Below are 12,964 nucleotides of genomic sequence, written 5' to 3'. Positions count from 1 at the left end.
AGAATATATATCTGTTACAGCAATAAAATGAACATAATGTCCATGTTGTGAAGAGTGCAGACAGAGAGAACAGACTCATTGTGCCTCAGTGAGGTGATGTACTGTTGACGAGACTGACAGTGATGGTGCAAGCCTACAAGGAATTGTAGTTTAAGTTCACACTCAGTTACCAGTATATTATGTACAGTATACCTGGCTAACACAGATGCAGGCCACCCCTTTAAAGAATACTACTTTCATGAAGGTTATACGGTCTTATATTTATTTAAACTTTATGGTCATTTCAGAAGGATTTGGCTTGGGAACGAAGATGTTGCGGGTTCTATTCTCGCATTTGACCAAATTGCACTGGTACTTTAAGATGTGCCTGCTCATCTCCTGAGGCACCTGAACCCCACACTGTTCCCCTGCACTGTGTATACAATAGCTTCCCACTGCTCCTTATACTAGGAAGGGTTCAACGCAGGGATCAAATGTAGTTGCTTAAACTAAAGATGATTCTTACAGGGTTTCCCCTACCATTGCAAACGGGACCCCCTTTTGACATAAGATACTGAATATTTGATCTATTATTTATGTTTGCTTGTTTCCGTTAAGCGTGAGAGTTTTTACTTAGTGCTGCTGTCAATTACTATCGCTGTGAGTAAGGCTAGCTATCCTCTAGGCTGCATCATGCAGTGTAAAATGCCATAGACTGAAGGTCTGATAAGTGACTAGTGCTAAGTACCCTTGCTAGGAACTGTTTGTATTTAGAGAGATTGGTTTACTATTAAAGTATGATATCCCTCCCAAATAAGCTAGCCAAGGGGAAACAGTCATATTTAACCGTGACCCAATAAACGTTGATTTGAGTGTGTTAAAATCCAATGTCAGAAGGGTATACTTTGAGAATACTTTTGAGAAGAAAAGTATTATTCTACTCATCCACTTGTAACCCCGCTCTAAATAACAATTTAAATTAATCCAATCACTTAGAAAATAACTTGTATTCCCATCAACACTAGACTGAAGTATTTTCTCGAACTTGTTGAATCAATAAATCCCAAGGTGTGTGCTGCAGGTTTCTACAGGGAGCTCCTGAACAGCTCGGCATCAGTTCCATCCAATCCTGTGTAGTTACGTGTCTCTTTCTCTACAGAGTGAATTATGACGCAGCATGCAGGTGAAAGACACATAAAAAAGGTCGATTTCTTGTCCCTTGGGGCGAGAGGTTCAACAACTGTGCTCCTTTGTGCATAACTAGAATGTTTGTCCCATAAGAAAAAGATAAACGCCACATGGTCAATATGGTTTGTGAATGGAAAGAAATTAGATTTACCTTAATTCTGTTTGTCATTTTACAAATAAACCCGAGTAGTGTCATCTGGGTGCAAGTTTTAACTCCAAATAGTGATGGAGCATCTTTTCTTAAGGAAGCATTATTCTGTGGCAATCACTACTGAGAAGCCCTTGAGCGAGGCACTATAAAACCAATCCATCACAGAGTTTGCGCTGCTCAGCTTCCAGGTGTGAGTGTGGGGAACTGTGTGAACACCAGGCACAACTGGACAGAACTGCTCCTCAGGTTTCCATGACCAAATGAAGTTTAAACGAGACGGTTTCTGCAGAAAGATAAGGCTGGAAAGGAGTACTTTAGCCATTTTGGTTAAATATTCTGGTGTTCTGAGCTTTGCAGCTTGTTTATTGCGCTTTAATCATTGATGAAGACTAAGTGTTTACATTGGCAGGGTTTGATGTCAACTGTCACTAAACATATTGGCATTGACAGTGGCCAAATTGGAAAAGGCTATTGAAGAAAGTCACTTTTGAAATTTGAGGAAATCTAATGAAATACATGGTTTTTTTGGGAGCACCCCAAATATGTGATAAAAAGTGTAACCCAACACCTACTAATAAAGAACCAGACATGCCACATCTGAATCCCTGTTATAAATCTCAACAAATCCTCACGCTGAGGTGGATCTGAGTCCAAAATGACAACTAAATATTTTCCTTCTTTAGAGAACTTTCACAACAACACAGTTTTATGTGAAAACAAAACTCCCACTGTTTTGAGGAGATTCATGCTAGAATTCCAGTGACGCAAACTTTCTGAGATGCTGTGTCTCAATTTGGTTATATCCTTTAGTACAATGCTTTGGGTGCACTGTGAACACAACACATGGCGTTTATTTTGCCTGGGTAGCTTTGTCTCAAAGCGTACACCGACCATCTCTGTGAGATATCTAGCTAGCAACAATCCTTTTGGTACCAAATCAATACAGACTGCTCAATGAACCCTATAATATCACTGGTTGCTCCTTTTTGACCTCCGTATAGTAGTAAGTTACCAATATAGTATTTTGTATAGTTCTGTGTTTACCAAAAAGAACTGCAATCATGGCCGGTGACGTAGCCAAGATGGCGGTCAATTGAGTGCAAGAAGTGTCCAGCATTCAACAGAAAACTTCTTAACCTTTATGAGTGCACCATCTGCATACTTATAGTGCACTACATGTTGTCAAACCCATTTAAGTACACAAGTATGCAGTTTGAAACACATGAAAAGACCCCATATTTTGTTAAGACTGCTCTCCAGGTCAATGATGGACCTTACCTGGCTCTGTGGTGTAAATGACCTTGTAGCTGTCAAACTGTCCTTTAGGCTCTTTCCACGACACATGCAGCTTGGTGGGACTCTGGATTTTGGCACGAAATCTCCGTGGCGATGAAACTGTACAGAGAAAAAAAAATCAAAATAAACAACTTTACACTTTAAGTGCCATTAAAAATACTGCAAATATTTGAATGATGTATGAATTCATTAAAGATCCATGTCATGCACAGTCCATACCACAAACACTTTGCTCTCATGAAAAACTACTGTTATCAGTGCGTATTAGTGGATTACATCCATAACAATGGATGGGAGTTCAATTTTGTCAGTCAAGGGTTGATAGTAGAAAGATCATTTTAAAGAAACGGCTTTGGTTTATAATTTCCAAAAGATACAACTCAGATGTTCTGCTCCTCTGAACAGATGTTGTGTTTAAAAGTAAATGTCCATTCATCCTTTAGAGCATCACTGCTCATGAGGTTTCACAGATCTGCAGGTTTCACAGAATCCGCACCCCTTCTGTTTTACCTCACGCGCTCTCTCTCATCCGTTAAGCAAAAAACACAACTGTGACTGAGTTAAGTTAGATTGAACTCCCTCCAGAGTTATGGCAGCATAGAGGCAAGCGCTCCATCTGGATTTGTAAAGTGTTAGAAAAAGAAAAAGGGGAAAAAAATAAGGATAAACTGGATCTCATCCAAGCGGGAGGATACACATCAGAGGGCTTAGCTTGCACAGATGTCACATTAAAAAGCATAGTCCCATCCTCCTCCTCCTCATCTTCCTCATCTATTGACGAGCCCTTACTGTGCTCGTCTCTGTGGGGATACGACAGGTCTTCTTCTGTGTTCCACTTACCGGCTGCATCAAAGCGACGCCCCTGCCTCTCATCCTGATTAGTTGTTGGCCTTGTCAGCCGCCTCGAGGCCTACCCCCCACTTTTCTCTCTGTATCCTTTCCTTATTTTCATTTTCGCTCTTCATCTGCGTCTCCTCGTCCGTCTTTCCCTCTATCTGATCCCTCCCTGTCCTGATCTCATTTTCTTCCCTTTCTTTTCTCTCTGCGTCTCTGTGCTTTGAAATTGTCATCAGGGGTAAGATGAGGATGAGAAAAAGGAGTGAATGTGACTTCCTTTTAACTGCAAGGAGAAAAAGAACAAAGGGCACCAAAGGGAAAGGCACTGGAATAGCATCTGTTTACTATTCCTCTCCTGTCCTCAGCAGGAGTGTTTAGATGTACAACACACAGTGACTGGATCCACTGAGCTGCACACTATGCAAATACACTTTACAATGGCCTCAACCTGTGTATAAACCCTCAGAAAAGGCAACAGCACTAGAGGAACTGTAGTCATTGTGCTCAGAGTGGGATCACATTTCACTCAGCTCCTAAGCAGTATTGTTACGTTTTCACGTTAAGACACAGGTTCAAACACTGGGAAAGAGCCATTGTAAAGCACTGCAATGCCAAAACACATTTCCATGGTTGACAACCGCAAGACCCCATCTCACACCGGCAGAGCCAAATCCCAGATCATAATCATGTATCTAGAAGCCACACACTCCCCAATCTAATTTGGTAACTATATAAAAAAAGCCCGGGGATGTAAAGTAACATATGAAACCCATAAAGTAGTTCCTTTGTTTGTGTCCTCATTTTGAGGTGAGCAATCTGCTGCTGCCGCCGACTTCTTTAAATACCTACACTGTGACTGATGTAGAGCTCTGATGCTCTCATGCACAAAGAATAAGAGAAGGATGGTTCACCCAAAACGAAAAGAAAAAAACATATTGACTAAAACTGACTTAGAGTGGTGCAGTAAGCACATGTGTTTTTTTGCTAATCTCATTCCTTTGAAAAAATGGGTCCCTCCACATGAGACTTTCCTTGTGTTTCGAAATATTTTGCAAAAAATAAGATCTGTGGCAAACACACATTTACATAACAAAAATTATACTTACACGTTTTGTTTAGAAAGATAATCTCCACAGATGAACAACATTTATATGTATTGATATGTATATATTTGCTGTTATGTGTATTTTGTTTATCTTATACCACTCATATGTATATCTTTATTGTTTTTATTTGTATTTTATTTACATTATTTATTTTAGTTACTCCTCCCTCATGTGCAATGTCTTATCTATGCTGCCGTGACGGAAACATTTCCCAAATTTGGATCAATAAAGTATATCTTATCTTATCTTACTGACTTCTTCTATGACGTAGAACTAACATTAGGATCTCTAAAACTTTTGTAAACCACAGAACTTATTTCAGGCATCTAACCAAAAAGATGTTCCAAAATCGTTGACTTCAAGACAAGTTAACCGGAAGTGGTGAAATGCTAGCTCATTTCCGAGTTGTAGCACTCATTCCTGCACTACTCCACTGCTGTTTGTGACTAAATGCATATAAGATGTCTCTCAAAATGACACATGGTAACATCGTGTGTGGATGTTTGAACAGATTAGTTGTCTGTAATGTTCCTCCCAATGTATAAATACAGCTTTGTTTGGAACGACACGAAACTGAAGATAAAGGGGCTGTTTCCTGTAGCTTTTTCTGAACTGATTTATCCACCTCCCTGCAGCTTTCTCCACAATAGAGGATTTAGACAAGCTGATAAGACCTATCATCAAACACCTCTGCAGCGTTTTGGGTGAACCGCCCTTTTTTTGTGGCATTATCTGCAGAATTCTACTCATGTAGGTATGCAAAGAAACTTGAGTTCAGCAGGGGGAAGGATAATCCTGATTTCAATGGAGAGCACGTGAAGCCGGCGCATTCCACAGCAGGCAATATTTGTATATACAAACACATGTAAGGAATACTGTACCGATGGTCGCACCAACCTGGGAATGAGAATGCGGGCTGCATGGGATTTCGGCTCAGGCTTTAGCTCTCTGTCTCGGAAACAAAGGACATTCTCTCTTCTGGAGAGAGCTGCTCAAATCCCAAATGGTTTGAGAAGCAGATTTTGCACCTCTCTTTGTAGTCTAGTTGAAATGTATTGATTGTGTGTTACCGTGTGTTGTCTGTACTATGAATTATGTATGTTAGTCCGCAACGGGAGGAACCTATCTCCTGGTGTGTGCACATGAAAATCCATCGATGTGGTTGTTTTTTTCCTCACACCTTTTAAAAAACCTGCCGGTTCCTCTGCAGCACCATACATATACACACACACACACACACACACACACACACACTCAGAGAAAGCCATGGATCTTGGAGATTGTATTCTCACACAGAGACAAGTATTAGATTCTGAGCAAACAGCCGGGAGAAGACAAAAGGCCCAGGCTTGTAGAGATGAGAACTTAAATCTCATCTATTTTTGATGGAGAATCGTGTGCAAACAGCAGAGCCGATTCCTGCCGAGAGTTGGAGAGGTGTCCGTAACACCCAGCAGGATTTGTGCGGAAAGTCAGACGCACAGACTTTTGTGTGTTTTCAATTATTTATGAGAACAGGAGACGCAACAGAGTGAAGGATGTAAAATGGTCGAACTCGTGTTTGCAAGTAGGAAGGTTTGAAGTGTAATGTCTTTTAGGGCTGCTCGATTATGGCAAAAATCATAATCTCGATTATTTGGGTCAATAATTGATATCACGATTATTAAAAACGATTATCCATTTACTTTGAAAACATCCATTTATTGAAAAAAGAAAATTGAACAGTATGTTTTTAACAGTTGATTACCCTGAACTTTGAGTATAATTCAACTGAAAAACCAATACAAAAATTATAATACATTTTTTTTTAAATAAATTAAAAATTAAAATAATCGTTTTAATTCGATTATGTTGTTTTCATAATCGTTGCAAGCCAAAATCGTAATTGCGATTAAAATACGATTAATTGAGCAGCCCTAATGTATTTACTGAAATACCTTTTAATGTAATTACATGTTGTCATTGCCAAGTAAAGATGCTACACAGAGCATGACAACATTTCATTCCACAGAACAGTATATCTTTTGTAGTAATTCTAGCCACAAAATATATATATTTCTATGTCATTTGTTGTCGATTTCGCTAAAGTGGCCGAAAAATCTGATTATCTTCACTGGAATGTTTTTTCTGAATGAAACGTATTATAAAAGTAAAACCTACAGTGACATTTACCCACATTCTTCTTGCCCGTTTCCCTTGAGGCTACAGAGACCTGTAGATACTTTTCTATTATATCTGCAGGCAAGGAGAACATGAGAAGCCTCGACGCAGCCTGAGCCACCAAAATCATTCTTTGACCTTGAACCTTTTACAGTAAATCAGGATTTCTTGACAGGTGTTGGGTAAGAGGGTAATCTAGGACATTAAGTCATTATTTAATGATAGCCTTAAGAACCTTTCTATATCGCACATGGAAACTTGGTTAAACAGCAAAATAAAGTAGAACGTTTATCTCTTTCACATCTCTGGGCTCTTGTTAATAGACCAGCAGGAAGTCCACTTATCTGCCTGCTTTTCAAGTTCCATTTTATTTGCTTTTCACCTGATCTAACTCGCAGAAAGTCACAGAGCGAAGGAGTTTCTCAGTGGAAGCTGAAGCTGAGCGTAACTCCTCAGCTCTTCCTGGGTCACTGGTGTAGCCGAGGCTAGCACACTATGGCCTCTCCACTGAGGAATGCTGTGCTGGCTTTCAGTTCAAACTCTGGACAACAACTAGCAAGTGTCCTTTTTGTTATCGAGCCTGAAATGCCAGGCTGTGCTTTTACTGGGCCAAGTATTGCAGACTAACTGGTAAACATCTCTTTGAGGATTTCACTTTGAACTGAAATGATTGGTCAATAGTCGTTCTACCTAAAAAAACTAAAATATTTTACAGTTGCTAAGGTCATTTTTTAAAGAATAAAACCAAATACTTGCTGGTTTCAGCGGTGTCTCAATTGGGGGTATTTAATGCTTATATTGGTCTTAGGTGATACAAAATTATCTTTAAGTTTTGGAGTGTTGGTTTGACGAAAACAAAAAGAAATGTCACCTGGGGCTACATGAAATTATTAAAAAAATTCAGAGAGCAAGGGGTGCCGACCACAAAAACCACACTGAGCAAAAAAAGGCCTTACTTTCATAGTATCCAAGAACCCTAATGTTGCACTGTGACACAACTGTCAATCTAATATTGACAGTTGAAACTATTGTTTACTTTAGTTTATTTGTTTATAGTGTCGTGGACAGTCCCCATTGATCAACTGTCACAAAAAACAGTAAATGGGGCAGCTTTAGCCAACATGGCTAATTTCCAGCTGTTGTCCACGGCCAGATGATAATAGACACCCTTACAATCACAATATATCAACAGCATTAGTTATGAAAAGAGGATGATTGAATTATGTCAAGTATTCCATGTCAGAAAAACTTAAACGATACAAAACATACATATTACAGTGGTGCAGTGATGACATATTTTGTAGGCCGACCAACAAGTTTGCAACGCAAGGGCACCGTCGACAAAAAGCAATGGGATTTTTCCATTTGATTTCAGATAATTGCAAAAATTGCACAATAACACGATTGTTATCTCTTTTTAAGTTTCAATCCAATTACCAGACTTAAAATGCTTACATTAGGCTACGTCAGTCTCATCGCTGTGCATGCACCGCTAAGTTAAAGACTGAAGTTGGCGTGATAACGTTTAGGAATCTCATTTAGCCACTTGTTAGCAACCGCAGTTTTTAATCAAGCTTAAGACATTCACCAGTAGGATCAGTGTTTCCGCCAGACCAGGGCTGAGAGGGAGTCCACCCCGAGAGCGGGGGGAGTGTGACGTCACGTTGTGTCACGCGACTTGAATTTTGAATTGAGAGAATAAGGGCGTCAAATGACGGCAAGACGCCCCCTGGCGGAAACGCTGAGTAGCATATATACTGAAGTTGTTTACTTTGTAGAACAAAACAATGTCACCGTGCATCAGACACATGGTAAAACCCTCACTGTCTGAAAGCTTGCATGCTGACTTTTGAAAGCCCCAATCTGGTATTATGGTATGGCCCAGTGTCAGCCTATCCACAGACGTTATGGTTATGGCACTGTGTCAGCAGGCTGTGGCTCTCACTGCAGTACAGAGCAGATTTAGCCTTGTTTTAACTTCATCACTGCCAACAACCTTTGAAAAGTTGGCAGATGCTGAATGTGTTTGGGTGTAACATAAGTGTTTAATTGTTCTTGAAGCAAAACATAAATCTTTTAGTCTGTTCTATTTTCTTCCACATTATCTTCCACAACCAAGACATTAAGATTGAAACAGATACAAAACCTTATCTCAATTCCACAATCAGGTCTTGTAAAGAGAAGGGGAAATATCACTTAGCACAGCTAATATAGGGACAAGAATATCAATCATAAGCGGTCCTAGAGAAAAAGTCTTATTAAGAAAGAGGATCATATGAGATGGTAATTATGATAATACTGTTGATGAGACCTGTATCTCTGTGGAAATGAGGGAGGTTACGTGTTAATTGGGTGAGAGAATGTCAGCACATGGATTGCCAACAGAAGAAAAAGGAGAAAAACATAAATAGATGAAGAACGTGTTGTCTTCATCCTCATGTTATAGATAATGAAGTAGATATATATATAAAACACAAATGCTGTGAATTTGAAAAAAACTGCATCAAATAAAATTAAACAATTGATTTTTGAGTAGAGATTCCAAATCTGTAACCTGAGTACCAAAGACATCTTCCATTAGAATGCCCTTTCAACACTTCCCAAGACAATTAGAATACACATGTGCAGAATAATTACAGATATGAAAGACTGTGCACAGAAAAGCAGCTTGTCTAACCATCATTATGATTTTGGCTTGAGGCTTTTCCCTTTGAGACAGACACATGAGGGCAAATGCACATTGAAAGGTTAATTAAAATAAAAAACAATCATTTAAAATGATGTCTTTTGAGCAAAGTTGCACATCAAAATCGCCACAGAGTGTAGTTAAGAATGTTTCCTGCTGAATGAAACAGTGAGTGCAAAGGGTGATACTTGCATTTACACCACAGGGCCAAACTGAGGTTTATCACGTGAGCAATTAGATCAATCTTTATTGTCAAGCTAAAAATGGATACATTTCGGATCATTTCAAGTGGCACCATTCTGGAAACAAACGGCAAATCTTTAAGTGTGTGAGGAAACCAGGCTGGTCCTGATATGTAAAAGCCCTTGTTGTCCCTGACAGCAAAAAGGTGAAACCCTAAGAAACCATAATGGGAAACCATAGGAAGTCCTGTTAACCTCGATGGTAGAAAGCTTTGCTTTGCCTCAAAGTTAAAGCCCTTGGTTGCTGTTGTTGAATAAAACTGTTTAAGATAAAGACATCATTGAGACAACCGATAAAACGTCTTAATGGGAAAAAACTGTTGACAATGTTTGCCATTTCTGTTATTCCCATATGGCACTTGCAACAAATGTATAAAGCCTTGCATAGCCCTTTAATGAAAAACTCCAGTTATCCTCGTTTAAGGTAGCTTATGTGTCAGCTAGCCCAGTTTCTAGCTATATATGGTGCCACTGTCCTGTGGGAAACCAATACGAAACCCCAGGGTTAGCCCTGTTTGGCAATGTATGGTCCTGATTAGCTGTGTGCTAAACCCCCCTGTTAGCCTTGTTGACCCTGCTAGCCCCTAGAGTGGAAAGCAGGCTAGTGGATGTACTTACCTTGACCCCGCGCTGGCTGAGGAAACAGAGAGACAAGAGCGAAGCCTAGCAGGCAGAGACTCAGTCCGACTGAGAAATGCATCCTGGAAGCAGCAGACAGGAGGGCACGACACACCTGGAGAAGTAAAAACAAGTATGAGAAAGAGTGAGGAGAAAGCAGGGGAAAGGACAGGAGGATGAGACACAGGTAAAATAATTCGAAGGAAAGAGTGAGTCAAATAAGGAAGCAAGGATTTGAGGAGTAGAAATTGAAGAAAAAGAGAATGTGTGAGGGGTATTGTGGGAGAAGGGGGTGTGAGAGAGGAGCACAGAGAAAGCTAAAGGGATTTAAACACCGTGAGAAAGGATTCAAATCTCTGTCGCACAAAAATAGCATGTGGTTTTAGCAGGTATGGATTTGTAAAAGTAGAGAAAGAAAATATGAATAGACACCTATCTGTAGGTAAAGCCATCCTTTGATGATATACAGACATGTTCACTTACATCACAGATGTTATGACCCTGTCCCTCCCATCAAATCTCTTGCAAACTGATGACCAATTTTCTACAGTTTTTGTAACTGCAAAAATCTCTGGTTTTCCAAATAACATCTGTTTTGCTACTTCTGTAAGTGTTCCCTTTTAGATGCACAAGTCAAGATCTATTATGAAAAACAATTATTTGCCATTTTTGGACGTTAACAAACTACTTGCTCATCAAGATAAAGCACATAAAGTAGTGACTCTAACACATTAGTATACTAAGTGCATAAAAACATCTCACTGTCACAGCGTCTCCATGGCTGCATCACACATAAAGCACAAACATCCCTGCAGAAGATTGAAGGTGCAACAAGCAACACAACTGTGACCATACAAGCGATCTAATACCTGGATCTGATCAATGCCAGTAAAAACACAATAAATGTCGACGGATTTACCAATATACCCCTGGTTCCAACAAGTTCTGCATTCACATTTTTATTTCAGGCAATTTTCAATAATTTATTGATACGACTGACAATTACCACTTGGCATTTTCAGCATGCCAGTGTTAAGACAGGTTCTGGTTGTTGTAATAAAACTGAGTTAGGATTATAAGGTGTGTTGAGAGTGAGACCAGCCCTGCCTCAGTGTACCTGAATAAAAATATCTAAAATATGCATTAAATATTCCCTTAGGCACCTACAATTCACGGTGGTAAGTTTATGACGATATTAAAACACCTGGCTATATATATATATATAACTCTAATTGCTATGATAAACTAGTAGATCATAAGATTTTATCGAATTAAGAACCATGTTTTTACACTATGGCCTCAAAATTAGCCTTTTGACAATACTAATGATTACTACCAGATCTATTCTCACTTTAAGGTGTGCTACTATACAGTAGCAGAGGTTGTTTCAGGCTCAAACGCACCCATCCGATGTTGAGAAAAATCATAGAAGACAACATATCAATACCAAACCCACTTTATGTTTTGTGGATAAAAGTGGAAGTTGTGGTTAATTGAAATGAGCACAGGTGAGCTATGCACGTTGCGCGGTCAGGAGAACGGAGCGGCATTACCTGGAGAGAAAAGGTCTAAAAGCTACTTTTGCAGATGTGAACATAGTGTGAATAAATAGTAGTTATACCTTCTCAGATCATATGTTCCCTGGCTCCACGGCTCTCCTCCGGACAGCTGAATGAAAAGCTCACTAGTCCCCAAAGCGACTCTGATCCACACTGTTCACCAACTCAGCTCACTGTCCACCACGAGACAAGTTAGACAGAGTGAGACACAATTTACCGGTCCGAAGTTTCAAAATAAAGTCCCTGCTGAATACCACATTTGAGTAAAATGAAGGTTATATTCAGCCTTTCAATGATTGTTGATTAGGATAATAATACAAACAAACATGTAAGTCCCTGTCGAGTGGATACTACTGTTCCGTCTTAGTTTAATTGATTGGTTATTGAATGCAGCTGGCTAATGCCACATATGCAGTGCTGTGTAGGCTTTGTACTGTATTTATATGTACTTCTAACATTCCTTACTTAACAAAGGTGACACTTAATAATACATTTTTAACGTACATGTACTTCAAAACGTTTTTCTTGGTTGAGAGAAAACAAAACGTGACAGCTTTGGAAATGTATTGTAAGTCAAGCTAATGTCTGCAACCAGCTTGAAACAGCAACAACTACAATTAGCTAGCTGGCTTCTAGGTTCTAGGTTGCCTTGAGCTGATTATCGAGCCTTCATTGTAACAGTCGCGGGTGTACTGTGTTTGTGCATGTGGGGAGTGTTCAGTGGCGGACAGGCCATCGGGACGTTCGGGACGAATCCCGATGGGCCGGTACCGAAGTGGGCCGGTCGGGCCACTCGGCCCACTCGGCCCACTTCGGTACCGGCAGGTGGCGGACTGGCCATCTGTATAATCCCAGAACGGCCGGGTCGGTTCACTGTTTTTAAACGGCATCATTGAAGTTGCGCTGACAGGCGACAGAGGTCCACCGTTTCTCCGCAGCGACGCTCCCGTTGACAGTTCACTGGCACACCCCACCCCCCCGTTGACAATTCAAGTTTGCTGGGCTGGGTGAGATTCCCGGGCTGATTTTTAGTCCCAGTCCGCCCCTGGGAGTGTTGCAGTAGAACATTCAACTGTAGCGCCGGTACATTAATGGGAAACCCTAAATGTTTGACACCCTCTATGAAACGTCAAGCTACCCCA

At 40.2% G+C, this 12,964-nt stretch overlaps 1 protein-coding gene across 5 annotated transcripts in view; it reads right to left on the bottom strand.

The window, feature by feature from the left end:
• The window catches only part of LOC117477954 (collagen alpha-1(XIV) chain-like), a 206,395-nt gene extending 194,420 nt beyond the window's left edge, over positions 1-11,975 (bottom strand). For 3 of the 5 annotated variants that reach the window (XM_034124781.1, XM_034124782.1, XM_034124784.1), the window contains exons 1-3: positions 11,885-11,975; positions 10,264-10,378; positions 2,597-2,713 (exon numbers count right to left, since the gene is read on the bottom strand). In XM_034124781.1, the coding sequence (XP_033980672.1) occupies positions 2,597-2,713; positions 10,264-10,345 (199 nt within the window). In that variant the 5' untranslated portion in view covers positions 10,346-10,378; positions 11,885-11,975. Of the gene's footprint in view, positions 1-2,596; positions 2,714-5,454; positions 5,523-10,263; positions 10,379-11,884 lie in introns of those variants that run through there. The other 2 variants (XM_034124785.1, XM_034124783.1) reach the window with 2 other exon arrangements.
• Positions 11,976-12,964: the final 989 nt, after the last annotated feature.

Source organism: Trematomus bernacchii, unplaced genomic scaffold (genome assembly GCF_902827165.1).
Source record: "Trematomus bernacchii unplaced genomic scaffold, fTreBer1.1, whole genome shotgun sequence".
NCBI lineage: Eukaryota > Metazoa > Chordata > Actinopteri > Perciformes > Nototheniidae > Trematomus > Trematomus bernacchii.
This window is presented reverse-complemented; position numbering and strand designations above follow the sequence as displayed.